This window comes from Ursus arctos, unplaced genomic scaffold, assembly GCF_023065955.2.
Source record: "Ursus arctos isolate Adak ecotype North America unplaced genomic scaffold, UrsArc2.0 scaffold_25, whole genome shotgun sequence".
Classification (NCBI taxonomy): Eukaryota; Metazoa; Chordata; class Mammalia; order Carnivora; family Ursidae; genus Ursus; species Ursus arctos.
The window spans coordinates 29,752,619-29,776,294 of NW_026622930.1; the positions used below are offsets into that span (position 1 = coordinate 29,752,619).

Consider the following 23,676-nt stretch of genomic DNA (forward strand, 5'->3'; position numbering starts at 1 on the left):
AGAGGCAGGCTCGTGCTGCTTTAGGAGTACAGACCATGGGGTCAAGGAAAGCTTTGGAGCAGTGAGGCCTCGGTCGAGTCCTATAGGAGTTAGCAAGGCAAAGAGGGGGTTGGAGGGGTGAGGCATGGCCCACGAGGCAGAGGGAACCGCATGGAAAGGCCCAGAGACCCAGAGTGATTGGCTTGGGGCATCACAGGGAGCTGTGCAATGGTGAATTGTAGGGTAACTTTGGAAGAGGACCAGGAAGGAGCCTGCAAGAGTCTGTGGGAGGAATTACATGGAGGACCTTGGGTGTTATGTTGAGTTTGGCCTTTATCCTAAAAGTGGTGAGGAGCCACTAAGGGTGTTTAAGCTGTGGAGTGACATAATCAGATTGTGTTTTAGAAGGGGAGCGCTGACAGCAACGAGAGGGTGAACCAGAGGCAGAAGGAGCTGGCAACAGAGACCCAAATTAATTGCAGAATTAAGAATTTATGTGTGTCAAAAAGCACCATAAACAAAATTTGAAAGCAAAGCACTTGGAAAGCATATTTGCAATGTTTCTTGACAAAAATAATATTCTTAATAAAATTACATATTGAGAATAAAGATAAACATACCAATATCAAATAAACAGAAAAATCACAAAGAAACAAGTACAAATGGTCAATAGGCATTTGAAGATGTTATTCACTAATAATCAAAGAAGTGAGTTCAAATAACATTGACATAGTATTATTTTCCTACTGGACTGGTAAAGATTTGGTAAGTGACCATACCCACTGTTAGTGAGGTTGCAGGGAACGGGGCACTCTCAAGCCTGCGAACAGGAGAGTGTGAAGTTTAGTACAGACTTTCCGAGGGCAGTTGGCAGCATATATCAAAATTCTTAAAGATAGCCAAGCAATTTCCTTCTTGGATTTTATCCCAAGGAGATAGCCATAGGTGTGTGCAAAATTTAGCTACAAGAATGTCTGCTGCAACATTATTTACAATAGAGAATGGGAACAAATGAAATAGTCACTGAAAGGAGACGGGTTACCAAGTGAGAGTCTAGCTGCATAATGAGGATGCTGTTGAGAAAGTTTGGGAGACACACAAAAAATGTTTCGTTCATGCTCTAGTAAGTGAAGTAGCCCAAAGTGCAAAAAAAAAAAAAAAAAAAAAAGTCTGATATGCTACCATTTATGACAAGAGAATATATACACATATATTTGAAAATGCATAAATGTTTCTGGAAGGATATACAGTACAAGTAATTGGAGGGAAACTAGATGCTGGCAGATGGGGTGGGAAGGAGATTTACTTCTTACTATAGAGCTTTGTGTCCTTTTTGAATTTTGTATCTGTGTATGTATTACATATTCTAAAATATAAATACACATTTTGAAAAGTAAGTTACTAAAGAGTATATATACAGTATAATCCAGTTTTTGTTAAAAAAAACTGCATGTGCATGTGTACATTTATACCAAAAAGAACTGAAAGATAAGTCCAAAAGGATAGCAATGTTTGTCTTGGGTGGTAGATGATGGGTTGGAGTTTGTCTCTCCCGCCCCCATTAAAATTTCTACAATACACATGTGAGGCTTTCATAACAATAACAAGAAAAGTATAATCTTTTCCCCAAAGAGTCTATCACAAAAGTCCAAGCAGGAAATGACAAAGCAGGTCAGATCCAGGATTAGTGCTCCAGGTACAGTCCAGCAGTGACATCTGCAAACAAAGCGTGTCATTAAATCACGGTCCCTGTTTTGGGGAGGGATGGGGAGCAGGAAGCTGAAGTTCTGCTAAGGTGAATAGACCTGATTTTGCTTAACAGCTTTCTGAAGTCTCTGTTGAACAAATGCACGGCAAGTTCAATTCCTCCACCCCAAACATCGAACAACACCCCCAGGCAACTTTTTATTTTGGGATCACTTAACTTTGGGTCACAGTGAATGGATTCCAGTAAGCAAGTGTATGTGAACCACGGGACAGGCAGATGGCCTGTGCCCAGGGTTGTCCTCACCTACTTCTAGTTTTCCACCTTTCTCTTTAGAAGGATGGCAACAATCTTATCCCCATCTGTCTGGCTCGGCCCCAACTTAGTTGTTGAGGCAAGACCTCTCTTCTGCTCTGTTTTGGGGATGGTTAGTCCAAGTCCTTCCTGATGGTAGGAAGACCAAAGGAAGGCCCTGCTGGTTTGAACTGGTTCTGCAGTCCACCTCTGACCTCATCTTCATCCTTCAGACCCTGACCGACAAGCAGTTTGCCAACCCGCAAGCTTTCTGGGCTGGAAGCTTGGGAACGGGGGAGTTTTGCACATCTGCCTGTGCTGTGTATGTTGCAGACGGTTCTGAGCTGGGGACACGTGCAGCCATTCTGGAAGAAGAGGGCAGACAGAAGATTCGGAGAGGGGTGGGGGGAGAATGTGGCAGCTGTAACAGCATTTTCCTTTTCCTCTTGCCTGGAAGTGAGCTATAGGCAAGCAACTGCAGGCCCCTGGGTATTTCTAGCACCTTCTTGAAGGCCCTGCTGGAAGCCTTTCAGGAGCCATGTGAATATAACCTGGACTGTTGGCTTCTGGGCCCCTCAGCAGTGATGGGATCCTGCAGTGGTAGAGCCTCTGATTACACAAAGAACCCATAATTAACTTTGTGTTTCCTTTCAATCTCTACCTATAATTGTGAACCTTCCCCAATGCTGGGGGAATGCTAGGTGGGTTTGGATATGTGCTGACATCAGAAAGTAGAATGAATAATACACAGAAATAACTGCTAGGTCTCAGCTGTCTTTTCTGGCCTGTCACTGCCCTGACCACTAGGGAGTCTGGTGTTACAGACCTTTTTAAACCTTGGGCTAAATACAGAGGCAGCCCACGTACCATCATTAGCATAGTCAGGGCTTTTCAACTGAATACGCACTGTCCTGCTCCCTAATGGTTGTAACCACTCAATATAATACTTTGCAGAGCAGCAACTAACTATAGGGTAGTTAGCAGCCGGAGCTCTGGAGTCAGACAGACCTGGTTCAGATCCTAGCTATGTCACGTAAGGCCATATAACCTTGGGATAGTCAATGTTTCTGGATTTTAAGTTTCCTTATCCACCTAGTGGGACTAGTATCTCATAGGGTAATTCCAGGAAAGAAATGAGATTATACATGTAAAGGTCTGAGGATAGTACATTTAATAAACGCTAACTATTAACATTATTGCATCTGTATATATTTTAATTTGTACAATATTGTCTCACTAATCCCACAAAAAATACACGAAAGTGCTTTGAAAAATTTAAAGCATCATATAAATTAAAGGTGTCATTGGTGATAATCTCATATGAGTATTTCTCAACTCTTCCATCTCCTTAAAGACCGGGACTCTATCCTCTGTCCCACAGCGTATTGCACAATGATAGGCAAACAATAAGCCCTCAGTAAATGTTTCTTATTTGACCGAAGCAACATGGCAGAGCGTAAAGAGCATAGATATCGGGAGACTAGGCTGGGATAAAATTAGTTTAAGGCAGGAGAGCCAGTCTGCAGTCACAATTTATTCATTCAACAAATATTTGTTGAACACATTCTATGTGCTAGATATTGAGTCCAGATAATTTCATCAAAAGGAGGCTGTACGAGTTCCCACAGAGCCAAGTCCCTGGGCAGTCTCCACCACGCCAGCCCACTCTAACGTACAGAAGCGGCAGCCAACATTGTTTCCCACTGGACAAACGGCCCCTTGCTTCAGGGGGAGCCCCGTGCTGCCTGGCTCTAAGTAGCTCTGACTCAGAGTTGGGGGGGGGGGTGACAGCGAGGGAGTGGGCTGCTTCCAACAGAAATGACAGGACCGCTGCCTGTTGATTTATCTTTATTTACACTCACTTAGTCCACAGTTCCATCCCGCAGGCTCTACAACGCTCCTTCCCCTGGATGTCATCTCCCCTCCCCTCCATCACCTATGTGCTCAGCCCCTGGCCCGCTTCACCCTGCCCCTCCGCCGCCACAGCTGCCTGCTGGGTGGGAGTATGGGAGAATGGTATGTGTGGTCACCAGAGGGCACTGAGAGTGGGCTTCAGTGGCATGTGAATCCTGGCAGTCTCAGATCCCCGAGGGGGCGAGAAGAAAGCCAGGCCGAGACAACAAGTGGAGGGAGGGAGGCAGGGGCTGAGGTGACTGGGGGTGGGGGTGGGGAATCCAGTGTACAAAAGCACGGTCTGTTGGCCTAACCCGATGCTTCTGCTGTTTGTCTCATCCCTGGATTTGTCACGGTTGCCTTGAGATGCTCTGGTCTGTCTGGAAAGTGTGGAGGGGTCCAGCCCGTGGGCTCCGTGCCTGCTGCCGTTGGGATGGTCCACCTGCCGGGCTCTGGCTCTCTCAGAAGCCCTGGCCAAAGTCAAAGTTGCAGCAGCATTCTCGGCCCTGTAAGAGTCCTCTCCAGCTGTCCCCGAAGAAGTTAGGGCCCTGCCAGTAGCTGACCTGCTACAGAAGGGGAGTCTCCGTGGCAGCAACCTGCCAGGTTCCAAAGCTGCAGGTCTCTCTTCTTTTCACACTGGGAGCAGATGGATTGTTGAGGGGCAGCAGGAAGAAGAAGGGGGAGCCAGAAGTGGGGAGCAGGGAACCCAGCCCAGGAGGGGCTCTTCACCCCTTCCAGGGGGCTGCCTGCAAGGCCCCGCTCTGGGGCCGCTGCGGCTGTTACATGGCTTCCTTCTCTCTCTGCGAGCACCTGCTGAGTTTCATCTCCGTCAGCTGGATGTACCGGACCACGTTGGTGTCTGTGAGGAGAGAAACACCTTAGGGAGCACCTCGCGGGGGGACCCGTCGACACGGAATCCTACTCTGTGCTCCGCTTTTTCCCTTCATCATCTATTTCCTCTCATGACAATCGTGCAAAGTAAGGATCCTCATCCTCGCTGTGACCTAACGGAGAACCGAGCCCCTGGAGAGATGAAGGCGCCAGGGAGCCCCGTGCTTAAGTGCTGCGTCAGACTCTGCCGCCTGCCCGCCCTGGGGAGCATAGTACCTTCGTCAGGTCATTGCCGGCAGGACCAAAATAGAGAAGTCTAAAAGTGCTTCATCCAATGAGCAATAAATATTAATTGAATGTAAATTTTTTAAATTGAAGAGTTTAAAATGACTTTGCTTCATTGTCTTACTCTTGTCCTTGTAAGAAAGGTCAGGCAGCCACCTCCGGAGAAATGGAGGCATTTCCCCCAATTCTGCATTAAATTAGTAAGCAGGGCGTGGCTTGGAACAGCTGTCTAGCTCTGCACACAGCCGGAGACAAGGGTTACGGGGGCTGCCTGGGATGTTATACTTCAGGAAGCAGGAATGAATGCTGTCTAATGCCCAAAAATGCCAGGTGAGGCATTTAGCAGGGCTGGCAGACAGGAGGTATTCAAGAAAATTCTGTTAAATGAGTCCAGTTCTTAGTCCTCAAGTTGCTTAGAGTATAGAACATGATTTATATACAGAAAAAAAACCCCCGAAAAACAGTGACACATTAAAGATAGGGGCATTCTTTAGGAACATAGAAAAAAGTATACATTTGGATATTTGCAAACTGATCCTGAAGTTCTTAAATTCTTCTTGGACGGAGAATTGCATTTTTTAAAATATCAGCCATGGGAACAACAATGGTGACACCAAGTCAAACTTGTTGTTTCAATGTTACCTCCTCAGAGAGGCTCTTCCTGACCACCTGGTGTAAAACAGCAACCCCTTTCCTCCTGATTCTTTCACTCTGCTTTATTTCCTTCCTGGCACTTAGCACGACTAAATATTATATTACCTATCTGTCCATTTGTTTACTGTCCATCCTCCTCTGTTATAACATAAACTCCTCTATCTGCCCAGCACTTACAACAGAGCCTGACCCATTGTATCTGCTCAGTAAATGTGTGTGGAATGAAGGGGTGGCTGAGCTGGTGGAAAGGAATTTGAGCAAATGGTCCAGGTAATGCAGGCTCTAAGAAATGGGACCTGACCAGAGAAGTCAGGGCGTGCTTCCAGTACGATGCTGAGCTCAGCACCAAGGGTAGCCGCTCGTATTCTGTCTGGCCAACTGGAGTGTGAGGTCCTCACAAGTACGGACGCTGTCTTCTCATCTACATCCCTGGCACCCAGCACAAATCGTGGCAAAAACTAAGAATTCAGTATGTATTTATTGAGTAAGTGGAGAGAGCTGGCTTCTGGATTGGAAAAACCCCAAAGAATTCCATATTCTGTTTGAAAGGAGGTGCCCAAGCTCCCTGGAACCCAGACCCCAGGCAAACACGTGGACTGTTTACGCTCCTCATTTCAGGTCCTGAGCCACACCTGGCCCTGCCATCCATGACAGCTGTGCGCCACGATGGGGAGGCCTCCGGGGCTGCCAGAGGGGACTGCCGGTAAGAAAACATCAGTCGCCACCTTACCTGTTGGCTGTCGGGTCCTTGCTTCTTTCAGGTAGTAGAGTGCTTTGTCATAGTCTCCAAGGTGGTAGAAGGCCACACCAGACCGGTAAAGGGCCTTGAAGTTCTCTCCTTCCTTCTTCAGGACTTTGAGGCAATACTCCTTGACTCGCTCGTAGTTCACCAGCTCAGCCTGCAGCAGGCAGGCTACGGAGGAAGGGAGAGGGAAGGGAAAATGCTATGACACAGAGGACTCTGAATGGCTCTCTCTGGTTCGTTCTCCCTGCCCAGGAAAGGTTTAGTAGTGTTGCGGCTTTATGCTGGGGTTTATTGCCATGGGATTAGTCATCAAATAATCTAGGGTTCTAGAGCCCACTTTCATCACCAGCAAGCTGTGTGACCTTGAGTGAGTTATTTAACCTTGTATAATGGGTTGAATTGTGTTCCCTCCAAAAAGATATGTTGGAGTCCTAACTCCTAGTACAGCAGACTGCGACCTTATTTGGAAATTGGTTCTTTACAGAAAAGGTAATCGAGTTAAAGCAAGGTCGTTGGAATGGGTCCCCATACAATATGACCGGCATCTTTATAAAAACGCATACTATAGGGGCGTCTGGGTGGCTCAGTCAGTTAAGGGTCTGCCTTTGGCTCAGGTCATGATCTCGGGGTCTTGGAATTGGGCCTGCGTCATTGGGCTCTGTCCTCAGTGGGGAGCCTGCTTCTCCCTCTCCCTCCGACCCTCCCCACTGCTCTTGCTCGCTCCTGCTCTCTCTCTCTCTCAAATGAATACATTAAAAAAAAATTTTAATTAAAAAAAAAACGTACACTATAGACGGAATGCTTATGTTCCCCAAAAATTCATATGTTGAAAACCATATGTTGAAACTGTTCAAATGTTGAAACTTTCATATGTTGAAAACCGTTCGCCAGTGTGATGGTATTTGGAGGCAGGGTCTTTGGGAAGTGACTAGGTCATGAGGGCTGAACCCTCACGATTGGGATTAGTGCTCTTATAAGAGATCTGAGTGAGCTCCCTTCCCCTTCTGCCGTGAGGACAAGGTGAGAAGACGGCTGTCTATGAACCAGGAAGCAGACTCTCACCTTGATCTTGGGCTTCCCAGCCTTCGGGATTGTGAGAAATCAATTGTGTGGTTTGGGCCGCCTAGTCTATGCTATTGTTATGGCAGCCCAAACGGACAAACACAAATGGGAAGTTTGGACAGAGACAGAAGCACACAGAGGTGAGAAAATGTAAAGAAACGTGGAAAAAGATGGCCATCCATAGGCCAAGAACGTCTGAGCCCCCACAAGGTAAGACAGACACATGGATAGATTCTCCCTCACAGCCCTCCGAAGGAACCAAATCTACCAACACCTCCATCTTGGACTCCTACTTTCCAGAACTATGAGACAATAAATTTCTATTGTTCAAGCTGCCAGTTCATGAGACTTGTGCTGTGGCAGCCCGAGGAATAAGCTGCAAGAGGTACTAATGACGCAAACGGTGGCGAGTACTCGTCAAGGGCTCACCTGCTGTGGGATCCTTGTAGCATTGCTTTACTTGTATTCTGACATAATCCTCAGGACACCATGATGTAGGTCCTACTATTATTCCCATTTTACAGGTGAGGAAACTGAGGCCCAGTAAGATTAGGTCATTTCCCAAGGGCACATATATGGCAGAGGCAAGCCTGGGATTGATTGATTGATTGATTGGTTTAGAAAAGATTATTTATTTGTCAGAAAGAGAGAGAGCGCGCGAGTACAAGCAGGGGGAGCAGCAGGCAGAGGGAGAAGCAGGCTTCCCACTGAGCCGGGAGTCCGACGTGGGGCTCGATCCCAGGACCCTGGGATCATGACCTAAGCCGAAGGCAGATGCTTAACCAACTGAGCCACCCAGGCGTCCCAAGGCTGGGATTTAAATCAGAGTTGCCTGGCTCCAGTGCCCAAGTTCTTTATCGAGTTGTTGAGGGGATTTCATAAAATAATGGCAGTCAAGTATTTAACACAGGGCTTGGCACAGAGTAAGTTACCCTAAGTGTCATTTAATATTATTATAATTCTTTTCAACCGTGCACCCCTTCAGTGACAACTGCCTCCGACTATCTTCAACTTCTCGTTCACACAAGTTTGTCCTTGCAGTTCCTGGGAGCAGGGGCCTTCTGATGGGCCAGGGCCCAGCCCGTACAGAGCACACCTCAGGACCTGTGAGGAGGCCCCGTGTACCAGGTAAGAGGGAGCTGAGGCTGGCCGGTGCCGTGGTGGGGCCCCTTCCTATGTTCTATCAGCCGTCTCTGAGTAAACCGCCTCCCCTTGAAGCTTTCTGTACCAGCCATCAGCTGCAGGGCCAGAGCCAGGGCCCGGAAGCTCATGAGACCCTGGGGAGTGATGCCCCTCTCCTTGTGCGCCCAGTGGCCTCCCCTGCCTCCCCTAACTCCCCACCCTGCTGAGCTACCTCCCCCTCCATGAGATCACACCAATGTTTCGGGGCAGCTGGGTGGCTCAGTTGGTTAAGCGTCTGTCTGCCTTCGGCTCAGGTCATGATCTCAGAGTCCTGGGACCAAGCCCCTCATGGGGCTCCCTGCTCAGTGGAGAGTCTGCTTCTTCTTCTCCCTCTGCCCCACCTCCCCTCATGCTCTCTCTCTCTCAAATAAATAAAATCTTTAAAAAAGAGAGAGAGAGAGAGGGAGAGAGAGCTGTAGGAGGCAGAAGTGCTCTTCCCGCCAAGACCAGACTGGGTGGCGGGGGTAGGCTGATGCCTCCTCCTTGTGCTCAGACCCTCGCACACGGGAGGACCGCTCTCTCTCTGGGTAGAGGCGAGTTACTGATTTAACCTTCAGAGGTCTAACTTCAGCTGTTTTGATCCCTTAAATAACTCCCCAGGGATGAGAATTGCTGATCAGGAGATCAGATCTTTCACTGGACATTTTGGGGGAAAAAAATACCCACCCACACCCTTTTTGCCGACTGAGGGGGAGGTGAACCACACAGTCTCTGAAGCTGAAGGTGTGAGAACCAGGAAGTGGAAGAGCATCAGCCCAGATCTAGAAACTGACCCATCAGGTTTCACAGGCCCCAGGGCAGAAAGCCAAACAAGGAGACAGAAGTGAGGGGCTGCTACCCTCTTGGGCGTGGGTGGCTGTGGTCGCAGGAAACCAGCATGTGCTGGCAGCCGGGTGTCTGGCCGAGCGGATGCCAGCAGCTCCCTCTCCTCTCCTCCCTCAGCTGTGGGGACCCTTCCCTGCCCCCCAAGCGGTTGGAGCCCACCCTGGTACTCACACAGCTCTGCAGACAGGGAGGGGTTCCTGTGCGTGGACCTCACTGGCTACCTGTGTGGGGCTTGGCTCCAACACCTGACCTCACGCTAAAGCCTTTCCTGTCTGGGCCCCCACGTGCCTCCTCTGGCGTCCTCTCTGGCCAGGCGGGGCAGACCTCTTCCCGTCCATCTCCAGACACACACTTCTGCCGGCTGACCTGAGCAGCGTAGGAAATGGGCCTTTGTCTCTTTTAAACACAGCTTTTGAATGCCTCAAATGAGGGTGGGGTGGTGGGGAAAGGAAACCAAAAGGCCCGGAAATGGAAAAGATCCTCCACCCCCAGGGGCGAAGGAAGAATAGCCATCAAACCTGGGAGTCCTTCATTGAACGTGTTTCGAATTCCCCTGTGACTCCAGACCCAGCAGGAGCTGGGATACTTGGCTGTGGACCAGGTTTCAGACCCCATGGGAAGTGGGGCCAGGCAGGTTACAGGGTATGGGGCCCCTGTTGGCACCAAGGCAGAGTCCAGGAAGATGGAGAAATCTAGAGTCAGCTTGGGTCCGAATGGGCTGCCGTCCTGAAGGCTGGGCTGGGGTGGAACCCAGACAAGGAACTTGGGGTGCCAGCCAGAGCTCTTAAGGGGGTCTGGGGTCGAGGGGGTAAGAGATCATCTGGAAAGCTACCTTCAGCCCTACCTACAGGGGATTTTTAGGTATCCCCATAATTTGGGTGGGGAGTTACTTGGGGTTCACATAACAAGCCTAAGGGAGAGGTAAGACAGGATGTTTGTAGGCACATCCTTAGAATGGAGAAAGTTCAGAAGGAGCGGTTGACCACAGTCTCCTGATGTTCCGTCCACATCCCTGTGTCCACTGCCCAGGGCCCGTGGGCTGCGGTCACATCAACCCAGTGCCCTTGCTTGCTCTCCGTGGTTAATCCCCTACCCTGTGTCAGAGCTGGTGCTCGGTACCTTCGTCCACTATGTCTTTTCGTCTTCATGGTAACTACAAGAAACAGGTTCTTTTACATAAGATGCAACCCATTCCAGAGAAATTAAGTAACCTGCTCAAAGTCACTCAACTAGGAGGTGATAGAATTATGATATCCACCCACTTCTGCCAGGATCTCCATTGTGCTCTTGACCATGGGTCTCTGTGGGTCTGCATTTGAAGCCTTTCCATGTAACCCCTGGTAAAAGCCACATCGCCTGTGTAAACTACCTTTCTCTGTGTTCCAGGGTCAACAAGGCAAAAAGCAATGCCTAACTTCCCTGCGCCATGTACAGGGTGCTGGGATCAGTGGTGAACAAAACATGCCATTCCATCCTGGAACTAATGGGCTGGTGGGGAAGGCAGACGTTCCATTATCTCGAATACTCCCATGTGCCGAGCTGAGAAGAAGGGAAGAGAGGGAGCACACTGAGGGGGAGGGGCCCTCAACCAATTTAAGTATCATGGGAGGGCTTCATGGAAGAAGTGGTATTTAAGCGGGGCTCTGAAGAAGGAGTGTTTCTCAACCTTAGCACTATAAACATTTTAGGCTGGATAGTTTTTTGTTATAGGGGGATGTCCTGTGCATTGTATGATGTTTAACAACATCCCTGGCTTCTACCCACTAGAGCCCAGTTGTGACAACCAAAAATACATCTCCAGATATTGCAAAATGTCCGGGGTGGTGGTGGTGGTGGTAAAATACCCCCCCCCCCTTTGAGAACCAGTGATCTAGGTGGAAAGGAGAAAATGCTTTCAGGCAGAACCAACAGAGAAAGAGATCCAGAGTAGGGGGAAGAGGGAGATTGACTCATTTGAGGACTTCTGAGGAACTATGCCTGGCTGGAGCAGAGAGACTGAAGGGAAGGGTAAATGGGAAGGAAGCTGGAAAAGCAAGGGGAAACCAGGACACGCAGACCCTTCTGGTCCATGTTGAGGATCTGGGATTTTATTCTTAGTCACTCTGGGATGATGAAATGGTTTGACTAGGTTGATTCAAGTGGAGGCAGAAAGACAGGGGAGAGGGATTTGTTTAAGAGGCATCTAGGAGACAGAATTGACTAGCATTAGGGAACCTCTGAAACATTCATGTGGTTAGAGCCCTTCATCCAGGAGGGATTAGACTGCCATGTTGGATTCACTGATGATTCGGAAATTTCTTCCACGTTGGTGTAACCAGGTCTGTATTTGAATTAGGGTTTATAATATGACAGTCTATGTGCTCTGCTATATGGAATGGATCAGTATTTTGAAGAGTACTGGGCTGGGAATCAGAAGAGCTAGATTCTAGTCCCACCTTTGCCACTAGCCAACAGTATGAAAATCACTTTCCCTTTCTGGGCCTCAGTCTTCCGTCTGTACAAGGAGAGACCTTCACTTGGCTGAATAATCTCTACTTTCCATTTCAATCTAACAGCCCATGAATACAAATGCTGGCCACTTAATAGAAGGACGACATTGTTTCACTGGTTCCTCTTCAAAAGGAACTCTTTCTCCCTACTACTTATGGTGAGGCATCTTCTGGTGGGGAGGACACTCGGAACTTGGGCAGTGATCAAAAGGGCTTCTGTAAGACAACTTTCCATCCACATGGAGCCTCTTGGTTTTTTTTGTTTTGTTTTGTTTTGTTTTGTTTTTGTTTTTGTTTTTTGTTTTTTGCATAGAGATTGGATTATGTGGTCTTCTTCCCAAGGCGAGGCTCTGGGGCAAGATATTTCCTGAAAGGAGTAAGCCCTGCCTCTGTCGGTCAGTTTCAGCAGAAGGGGCTGAGAACTGAGGAAGGCAGGTCTCATGCTGGTTGAAGAGAGAGCTTGTTCCCGTCTGTGGCCCCGACTCTGGGTATATATTTGGATTCAAAGATGCAGTCAGTCAGTGGCAGAAGGCATATGAAGGGGGGAGACATGTCCACAATGGACATGTGAAGATGGGTCTGGGCTCCCAGACAACCACACCCAGAAGCCCTTTTGAGAGCAAAGTTATTAACCTTCTGGGCTCTGGGTCTTCAGATGGGTTTAAATAAATGCTACCGCCTGGAATCAGCCAAGCCATGGAGGATTCAGACAAGCTTCTAGTCATGGCTGGGAAGAAGTATTAGAAAAGAAAAGCCTTCCCCAAGCCTACAGTGGTGACAGAAGGGGTGGATGGTGCAAGTTACAAGAGAAAGGTAAATTTGGGGGACAAGAATTGGGCTATTAAGTTCCAACCATCCTTGCACATGGAGATTCCTCTTTCACTGTCAACCTTGGGTGTTTAGGGTATGGTTTTATTAAAGGAGCTGGCAGGCTTTCTTAGCTCTGCAAAGGGGTCCGTGGTAGGAAAAAGCTAGAGAACCAGCAACTGAAAGAACCCCATTGTGCAGTGGTGCACTGGGGACAGTGGAAATCCTATGTTTGATGTTCCCCAAAGCAACCACACTGAGACCTCAGGCTAAAACATGGCAGGTTCTACTGGCTCTGGCACCTGCTCTGTTTTTGTTTTTCCTGGTGCACGCAGGGCATAGTGACTGCCTGGGCAAAGTGCCACTCGCTGGCATGAGATGAAGGCAAACTGGATGAGAGGAAGAAGAACAAGTTCATGCAACCATTGGGGTTCTTCTTACGACTGATTTCGCTACAATTTGCCCTTACCGGCTGCCCAGAAGGGAAGCATGGGCTGGATGGGAGGGAAGGAAAGATCAGACTGGGGCCGGGAGTGAGGAAAAGGTGGTTGCCTCACTTTATGGGTTGAGTTGTGTCCTCCCCAACAGAGCTGTTGACGTCCTCGTCCCCAGTATCTTAGAATGTGAGGCTATTTGGAGAAAGGGCCTTCTTTTTTTTTAAAGATTTTATTTATTTATTCGACAGAGATAGAGACAGCCAGCGAGAGAGGGAACACAAGCAGGGGGAGTGGGAGAGGAAGAAGCAGGCTCATAGTGGAAGAGCCTGATGTGGGGCTCGATCCCATAACGCCGGGATCACGCCCTGAGCCGAAGGCAGACGCTTAACCGCTGTGCCACCCAGGCGCCCCGAGAAAGGGCCTTTCTTTGCAGAGGTCATGAAGTCAACATGAGGTCACTAGGATGGGCCCTAAATTCAATACAGCTGGTGTCTTTATAAAAAGGAGAAGTCTGGACACAGAGACAGACACACACCTAGGAAAGACGATGTGAAAAAACACAGGTAGAAGGCGGCCATCTATAAGCCAGGGAACCCTCGACCACCAGAAGCTAGGAAGGAGGCATGGAACAGACTCTCCCTCACAGCTCGCAAAAGGAACCAGCCCTACCCATACCTTGACCTCGGACTCCTAGCCTCTGGAACCGTGACAACAGACGGCTGGTATTTTAAGCCATAGTTTGTGGTGTTTTATTACGGCCACCTTAGGAAACGAATACACCTTGCTGGTGATCCCTTTGAGAGGTGGGCTCATATTACTGGGGGAAAATTTCCCCCAAGGGGACAAAATTATTTGGTTTTCAGATTTATTTTAAGGGGCAACGGCACAGTAGTGAAGTGGATGGAGTTTGGATCTGGGCAGGGGTGACACTGGGACTGTTTAACAACTGGGACAGATCAGAGCCAAACCCAAGATGCACGAGGTGTTGCGCCAGCTCTGGGGTGTCCTGGCTGAACATTCATCGCTGCATCTTGGAGATGCAGTCCTGGGCTGCAGTCCAGCCTCTGCCACCTACTAGCCCAGGCCCTTGGGCTTGTCACTTAATCTCCCTCAGCCTCGCTCTTCTCGGGTATTAAATGGAGATAATCATACCTATTTTGCGGGAACGCTTGGGATGATAAAATGAGATAATTAATGTATGTTACATGCTTCACACAGTGCTGGGCACAGAAACAGATTCTCATAAATGCTAGCTCTTTAGGAAACCATTTGTCAAATATGGTTTCCCCAGCAACACGTACAATCACCGGAGAAAATTTCCATTTTGAGTCCCACACACGGCGTATGACACATACACAGAGCTAAAGCTTGATTTAAAGCAAATTTTCAAGACGAGGTCAGAGACATTGTGGAGGGGGGAGAACAGGGTCTTTCTGTGGCAGAACAATGGGAATGTGGCCTGGGCAGTGAAATGGCCAAAATTTTACTTCTGAGCCTCCATGTCTGGGACTGCAATGACCCACCCCACCCCACCCCTCCACGAAGGCGCCGATGTTCTCCTCTGCGTTCACAAAGGCTTGCATTCAGGGCTCTGAAAACAACTGTCTTCTTTTGATTTCTCGTTTTTGTTTCGTGGGCGAGGACGTACATAAACTCACACTTGCTCCAAGTGTTTCCCAAGCCTAGGTTTGCTGCCTGGTTTGACCTCTCCGTTTTCCTTTCAAAGGTGTGTTTTCTCTATTGGGAGCGGGTGGGTAGATGCAGAGAACATTACAACAGTGGCTTTGCAGCCAGAAAAAGGGGCGTAAAGGAAAGAATGGAGTGGGGCTCGGGGCCTATTTTCGTCTCGCTTGGACACGAGACAGCCTCAACGGGTGGTTCTAGCCTCTACCCCTCTACCCCCCAAACAGCTAAGGCTAGTACTGCTTGCACCTGCGCCCTCGCTGCAAACAGATGAATGGGTTCCCCAGCCAGCATCTGGCTGACAGCTTTATGGATGGGGAGGGGATGGACCCAAAGTAGCTGCGCCCCTCTGGGGTCCTCATAATTCAGGAGAGCTAGGAGCTCTAAATGCCAGCGGTGGCAGGAAAATGAATACGCCTGGTTCCTGACTCTATAGGGCTTTAGAGAGTCTGGGAGGGGAGGGGGAAGTATTTTTAGCAGAGAAGTTGCTGGCCAGGTTCAGTGCCTCTGAGCTAGTTGATTCAAGACAGCGTCCCTGGCATTGGCATTTACACATATGTCCTTGGGTTAAAACACCTCACCTCTCTGGGTCTCAACTTTCAAATGCATAAACATGAAGATAATTATGGTTGCTTTCTACCTTTTCCTTGAAGGCTTGCTGGCAGGATGAAAAAGCTCTGACATCTGATGAGAACCCTGCAGGCAACTGTTTCGCATTAAATCATCCGTGGAAACTTGTGTAGCATGGAGATCCTAGATCCCATGCCCAGCCACGCAGATTCCAAAGGGCTAAGGTGGAGCGCAGTTAATACACATTTTTAAGAAGTCCCCAGTAGACACCTGCAGGGGCCTTCACCTCCTGAGCTGGTACTTCATATTCTAGCATTTTGGAGATATGTTTCTTAAGGACCACGCAGCTGGTTAAACCTTGAGAGCCCAGGACAGCCGTGAGCAGCTCCAGGATTACCCACAAGGTCAAACAGGTCCCAGGTGGCCAAGTCCTAGAGCTGGAAAAATCTGCACATGTGGGAAAACAACTGTTCTCAGTCAGATGATCAGCTTGTGAGGTTTTGGGTTTTTCTCTTCTGAGTGATTAGAGACTTCTCCCTGGAGAACAGGAGCCCAGGCCAGGGAAATGGAGAAACAGAGCAGAAGGCTGAAATGCTCCATGATGAGCTCAAGAGAATGTAGCCCTGTAAGCAGTGTTCATCCATCCTTCCAGAAGGGTAATAAGAGTAAGAGCAGATAACTTTTATTTTAGCATGAATGGGCCAGGCACTATTCTACACATTAACTCATTTCATCTTGATAATAACCTAAGAGGTAGGCCCTAGTATCTTGCCCATTTTCTAGATGGGGAAACTGAGGCCTCAGGAAGTTCAGTCACTTGCTCCGGGTCACAAAGCAACTACGTGTTATGGTTAGGATTTGAACCTAAGGCACGTGGCACCCGAGAGTGTGCTCGTAGGCATTAGACACGCTGCCCTCCTAGGAGGCTCAACTGCCTGTAATGCATTTTAACTCACTTCCTTCATAGGACCGATTTGAGGCACGCGCTCTGCGTCTCATGAGGCCTAAGCGTGAGGCCCTGACGGTGCCCAACTGTGCTCACTTTACATGTACACTTCTCATCTGGAAGCTTCCTATACAACTCTCTAGGACCCCCTACCGTATTTGTTTCTCTGCATCAAAGAGGAAAACAAACAAAACCAAGTGCAGGGTTTCCACCAAGGCTTTTTTTTTTTTTTTTTTTGTTAAGTTCTAAAACCACTAGCATCTCCAATTCCATCGAGAGTCTACCGTTATCCTAATACGACTGACATGACGGGTCTCTGGTGTCTTCCTGAACCAAGCCCTACCTGCGCTGGTGTTTGTGAAACTAACTCCCACGGTATGACTTTTTAATTGCAGTTTTTGTTGAGGTAACTGTACATTCACATACAATCGCAAGAAATGATATAAAGAGCTCCCGTGTACCCTTTACCCAGTCTCCCCCAAATGGTAACATCTTATAAAACTACAGTGCAATAAATTGACCTTAATACTGACACTGATAGAATCCACAGATTGATTTTCCCAGCTTTACTTGTACTTCCGTGTGTTTGGTTATATACCATTTTATCACATATGTAGATTCCTCTATCAAAGTTAAGTTACAGAGCTGTTCCATTACCACAGGATCCCTCCTGCTGCCCTTTTAAAACTATATCCATGTCCCTCCTGTATCCCCAAGTCCTCTTTAACCCCTGACAACCACTAGTTTAGTCTCCCTTTCTAAAATTTTGTCATTTCATAAGGGAATCATACAGTAGAAAGCCTTTGGGAGCTGGCTTTTTTTCACTCCACATAATCCCCTTGAGATGCATCCAAATTGTTGCATGGACCAATAGTTCGTCCCTTGTACTGCTGAGTCGTACCCACGGTGTGGAAGTAACCATTGTCTGACCGTTCACCTGATGATGGACATCTGGGCTGTTCCCGGGTTTTTGGTTACTGTGAAGAATGCTACTATGAGCAGTCACAGACAGCTTCCATTTCTCTGGGGCAAATGCCTGAGACGGCAATTCCTGGGTCCTGAGGGAAAAGTCAATCTGTCATCATTTAGGATGGCGTTAGCTTAATTGTTCTGTAGATGCTCTTTATCAAGGTCAGGTAATCTCCTTGTATTTCTAACTTGCTGGGGAATTATTGTTTTCCTAGTAGCGGATGGTAATGGTTTCACGTTGGGTAGTCTTTTTCCAATGAGGTCAGATCTACAGGTACAATCATCAAATTGACCCTTTAGTGGGGTCACGCCCATCACTGCAGCTATTCACGAAACATGTCTTCTTTGCCCTTCTAGATAGTATCTGTGGGGCATCATTTGTTTGTTTTTTAAGTAGGCTCCAGCCTGGAGCCTAATGTGGGGCTCGCACCCATGACGCTGAGATCAAGAGCTGAGCTGAGATCAAGAGTCAGACATTTAAAGGACTGAACCACCCAAGTGCCCCTGTGTGGGGCATCTTTAAACCCCCACACAGCAAAATGGCATCGTTCTGGTTTGCCTACATTGTATGCTCCATAAGTAGCACTACCTAACACTTGTAAATTGTTTAACAACCCACTTGACCCTCAGGATAACTGTGGGAAATAGGTATTATTAGCTCTGCTTCCAGAAGCTGAGGCTTAAGGAAGTTAAGTGACTTGCTAGGTCCATCTGACGTGTAAGGAAAGAGCCAGTGTTATCTAAACCCAAGTCCCATGTTGGTTCCACTCCAGCCGAGCTGGTGGTAAAGAATGGAAACCTGGACCCTATGATCTCTAAAGGTCTTTTCTGAGTCCAAGGTACTGGGGAGCTCTAAGAGCAGGAAGATCCACCCCAGACTTGCCCTGCCTGGTGCCCAGACAAGAGCTCTCCCCCGACTGATGCCACGGCTCCCACTACCACGAATCGTGTGGCTCTGTCTGGTGTGGACAGATTCCATTCTGATTCCATTCTCCTCTGATTCCATTCACATTCGCTTCTGACCTTCTGCTCTTCCAATCCAGCACATGCTTGCATTTGATTCAAACAAACACCGCCAACGGTTTCTTTTGTTTTCTTTGCGTTAGCAACACTGGTTTTGGAGAGGTCTACTTTGCCCACCCTTTGAGTTCTTCACGTGGACGTCCCCAGCGGTCAAGGGCTGTGTGAACAAGGGATGCTGCGTCCCTCTTGCCATGGCCACACAATGTTGGGTGGAGGCTCTTAGTAAACTTATTTGATAAAGATTCATTCATCATGGCTCATGCCCGGGGCCTCGTAAGGAAAATGGAGAGCGTTGAAAAGATATTGCTATCTTCAGGGAGCTGATACTCTTCTTTTTCACCCTTTCTTGGCCAAGCACTGAGGTGGCAAAGTGGCAGGTGAGAGAGCTAAGGTGAAAAACCCATTGAAAATCCTATGCGTTGAAGGCTCATGTTGACAGTCCTTTAAGGGATATCAGAGTCTGCTCCACAGAGTTGTAACGCTGAAGCCTGAGGACAGATCAGGTTGCTGGGGCCTGTCACAGGCCACCGTTCATGAGGGAAGCACCCGGGTCCTATGGCAGCATAGGACCCCTGTGGCCCCTAACTCTCCCTCTTGACTTCATTGTGGTAGACTGAGAGAAGGGAGTAGTAGGAAGAACGTAGGACAGGATTCCTGCTTATTGCAGTCTACATTAACACCCTTTTGTTGGGTTGGAAGTGGGATTTGGAGGGGCCAGTGGGGCCCTTGGGGATGTGGAGATGAGTACATACCCAGCAACAGAAGAAGCCCATTGCCCGAATTATCTTTACCTTGCTGGCTCTGGCCCAGCACGACACCTGTCTTGCTTATTGGCAGGAATTCTGAGCCAGGAGGAGGGGAAATCTCAGAAGCCCAAATCCCATCCTGTTCTCTTTTTGGACTTTAAAGAATGTTGTCCCTGGTCTGACCACCTCTCCAGCCACCCCTTCATGACCCAGCAACGTCTCTCCTGTTCCTGTGGTCTTTCCCACCATCCTTCCACGGCACCAGTGCAAACAGCATGTCACCAGGTGTTTTGGAGGATACGTTAGTTGACAGGCACAGATGTCACTGAAAGAGCACTTTTGTGGCCTCTCTGGGGCAGCACCACATGGAATTGCCAAGTGCTGGAAATAACCAAAATATCCACCAGGAGGAGATGGCTTAAATAAATAACGAGACATGGGTACAATGGAACATGACACAGATATTGAAATCATGCTGAAGAAAAATACTGAGTGATACTGAACACATGTTTTTAGTGGAAAATATTGGTGGGAAAACAAAGGTGGTTCAACGTTTGTTCCGTACAACCTGAATCTTGTGAAAAATAAATGTGTTTCTATCTGGGTGAAGAATTGTAATAGGAGGCATCAGAGCTCCTCTTCGGGAAGCAATTATCCTTTTTTAAGAATGCCCTCATCAACTGCTCTAGTGGGTAAGGTGAGACTTTGAGAGCAGTCGGAGGCAAAGAAAGGTAGATAAAACAATGAGCAAACTGCTCTGTGTTCAACAGGACGCGAATTTGAGAGCGGAAGAGCCTCAGAGACAGAGAAGGGCCGGAGGGGGAAAAAAGAGTGAGAAGCATGGTAGGTTGTTAGAAGCTGCCCAGAAAAGTTCAGCGGTCAATAAGAAAACTCCTGGTAGTCTGCAAGCCAAACTGAGTCTTACGAAAAAGAATTTTGAATGTTCAGTTTTTGAGATGTAAACTCCTTGTGTACCCCGTAACCTTTAGGAACTCTGCAGCCCGAAGGGGGCATGAGAGGGAAGACGCAACAAGGGGGAGCAGAACTTCCCGCCCCCCTGCAGACACTGGGGGGGAGAGTGAACGGCATGGGGGGGGGACCGGGGAAGGAAACCAGGGGGTCCCGGCAGTGGCCCCAGCACATAGGACCCAAACTCCTTGTTTCCTAAATACACTGGAGAAAGGTAGAAAAGTGGTGCTTTCATTCTCAGGATGCCCGAGCAAGCCTGAGGCTTTCCTCTTCAGACACCAGGGAGGAAGTGCAGGGAGCTGGCACCCCCAGCGTGCGGCCAACAGGGCAGGCAGGGCAGGCATGAGGCTGCCGGCCTCACAGCCTCTCCCTTGGATGTCTCCCTCCCACAGAGGTCTTGCCTTCCTCCATCGCCCCTTCCCACCAGTAAGCTTGCTTGCTTGTGAGGCTCCCCAGGGAACCCAACTCAACAGGTAGGAAACACCCACACGGAAGGCTGTTGGTTTACGCCTTGCTCACCTCCCCTGCCCTGGAGCCACTGACCACTCTTTTGTCCTCCTCTGTTTGCTCCCTTGCTTCCCATCTTCCCCCATAACCTCCTTTGCTGAGTCCTTTTTCCTCCCCTCTCACATACTCTCCTGTCTTAGTACCTCCTGGAGCGGGAATTAGTTACATAAACCATCATCTATGAAGCGCCTGTTGTGTGCCAGGCCCTGTGTTAGGCACGTGTGCATGTATCATTTCATGTCAATCACCATCACAGTCCTGTGTGGTGCATATTATCGCTCCTATCCTTTAATGGAAACAAGCTCAGAGAGATGGGGACCTGTCCCAGGTTCATGGTGGGATCAATGGGAAGTGAGGGTTCAAACCTAGATGTGTTTATGCTACGTAAAGTTCTCTCCCATTAGGCTGCATTGCCCTGCAGGTTTTCTGCCTGTCTGTTCCTCTGTGTTCTCTTTCTTCCCTCCCGTCCTCATTGGCATACACAGGGGGACAGCCCTTCTCACTATCTAGGTGTCAGGGACGAGTCCGCACATGTTCCCGATGACCTCCAAAGCCTGAGGGTGCCTGAGGGTGCAGGCCCATTCAAGCAAGGAGCTCAGTTCTGACTCAGGGTGAGCAACAGGCCCAGAATCACATCCCCAAATGCTTGGATCTGGCCCAGACTCCTGAGGGATCTTTAGCTTTGGGCCAAGGGTGGCAACTGTCTGAGACACTATAACTTAGCCAGCACCCGTTGCCTGTAACTTTTGGCCTTGACAGTCTGTTTGTTTCTTTTCTTTTCTTTTTTTTTTTTTAAGATTTATTTATTTATTTATTTTTAGAGAGAGAGTGGGGGGAGGGGCAGAGGGAGAGAGAGAGAGAATCTCAAGCAGACTCCATGCTGAGCATGGAGCCCGATGGGCTCCATCTCACAACCATGAGATCATGACCTGAGCTGAAACCAAGAGTTGGGTGCTTAACCAACTGAGCCACCAGGAGCCTGACAGTCTGTTTCTTAAAAACTTTTATTTTTCTTGCCATCAGGACTTCCTAGTCTAGTATAACCAGCATCGCCAGGTCTCTGATGGTGAATGACTACCTGCTCAGAATCAAAGTCTAAATTTTGGAATAATCTGGAAATACCTAGCAGTAATAGGTAATATTTGGTGACATCAATTTAGATTCCAGAGCCCGGATAATATTTTAAATAGGCTTCCAACTGTTGCCCTGGTTTCTTTCAGAGACCCTCTGTCTGACTCTATCATCCTAGGAGGCTGTGAGCTCCCTTATTTTTGTTTACCCCCGTATTTGCAAGGGTTGCCTTGGAAATCTTAGTTGAGATGTTTTAACGATTATTTGTCAGCACATACCAGTAAACTAGAATAAAAGAGAGCTTGTTTCTTGTCTCTTTCCTAAATCTGGCTGCTCTCTGAAAGAGAGGCTGGGGAGTGGGGAGCTAGAAGGCCTTCAAAATCCTAGACAGTTCAACACTTGTGAAAGGACACTTGGAGGGCACTGACCGAACCCCCACTGTTCACATTTGGGGAAACTGAGGCTCAGGGTGATGTGACTTGTTCAAAGTCACAGAGCAAGTTAGCAGCAGACTCTGGACTAGGACCCCAGTTCCCGCTACCCTGTGCCATGTTTTGAGAACAGAGAAGGTTTAGATTGGGGCTCTAAGGAGCCATGGCAAGTGCACAGTAAAGATTCTGTGAATAAGTGAGTTTCCTTCCAATGCTCCGTGTGTCTGCCGCTGTGTCTGAGGAACCGGTGGCCAGGATTTCCAAAATTCAGGGGCCAATCAGAATCTTGGACACTGAGTGCACATGCCATCCCTTCCTCAACACCAGAGGCACATCGCTAATGTTCAGGACCAATTTATATCACAAGATCTGACCAAACTCTCTCTCCGCCTCGTTGGCAGATTCAAACTGTCACTAACGTACTCCTGAGTCCAGAGGGGCCTGCTCCTACTGGGGCTTCCATGCTGTCAGGATCTCGTTCCGTGTGTGGATTGGGGTGGTAGGCACTGCAGAAAAGGGGATGAATCCTACTTTGGGATATTAGGAGAAACTGGGGTGGGGGGCTTGGGATAATTTTGCTTGACATCTTCGGTGTTACTGCCTGACAAGGCTAGACAAGACATAGATAATATCCAGAATGGCACTAAAAATCATGTTTATAAGGTACGTTTTCTTCAGGAAAAGAAAAAGCAGAAAGCAAAACTACCCATGAGTTCTCTAACAGATAACCCTGTCATCATTTTTCTCGAAAACTAAAAGCGCTCATGCACAAAGTTAATAACATAAAAATACTATAGAAAGATTTAAAATAAAGTTAAAAAAGACACGAAGGAACCTTACGTGCACACTGCTAAGTAAAAGAAGCCGATCTGAAAAGGCCACATACTGTGTGATTCCAACTCCATGACATTCTGGAAAAGGCAAAACGATGGAGACAGTAACAAGATCAGGGGCTGCAGGGGTTGTGGGGCGGGGTGTAAGGATGAACGGGCAGAGCACAGAGGATTTTCAGGGCAGTGAAAACACTCTGTACGATACCCTAATGGTGGATACATGTCAGTATACATTTGTCTAGAGACGCCCGATGCACAACACCGAGAGTGAGCCCTAATGTACACTACGGACTTTGGGTGGTGACCACATGTCAGCGCACATTCATCATTTGTAACAAACGTCCCACCCTGGTGGGGGATGCTGACAATGGCGGAGGCTGTGCCCGTGTGGGGGCAGTGGCTGTATTTTCCCCTCCATTTTGCTGTGAAAACTGCCCTAAGAACAATAGAGTCTTAATAATTAAAAGAAAAGAAGTTGAAGTCTCTCTAATCCCTCTGCCCAGTCCCCTTTTCAAGGGAGGTTAATAGCTTCACTTAGATGATTTCAGATGATCTTCTGGACACATCTACGTTTATGCTAGTTTATATCTTCTCTTACACAGGGAATCCTATCAAACACTGTTTTGCGTTCTGCCTTTTCATGTAATAACAGCTTTTGGAGACTGGTCTGTCTCTGCACACACAGAACTACCCCATTCTGTATAATGGCCGCACCGTTCAGAAAGAAGGGCAGGAAGACA

At 48.3% G+C, this 23,676-nt stretch overlaps 1 protein-coding gene across 1 annotated transcript in view; it reads right to left on the reverse strand.

Annotated features, from left to right (window-relative positions):
* Positions 1 to 451: 451 nt before the first annotated feature.
* The window catches only part of TTC9 (tetratricopeptide repeat domain 9), a 32,722-nt gene continuing 9,497 nt past the window's right edge, over positions 452 to 23,676 (reverse strand). The window contains exons 2-3 of the mRNA XM_026519629.4: positions 6,372 to 6,554; positions 452 to 4,730 (exon numbers count right to left, since the gene is read on the reverse strand). Of these exons, the coding sequence (XP_026375414.1) occupies positions 4,651 to 4,730; positions 6,372 to 6,554 (263 nt within the window). The 3' untranslated portion in view covers positions 452 to 4,650. The remainder of the gene's footprint in view (positions 4,731 to 6,371; positions 6,555 to 23,676) is intronic.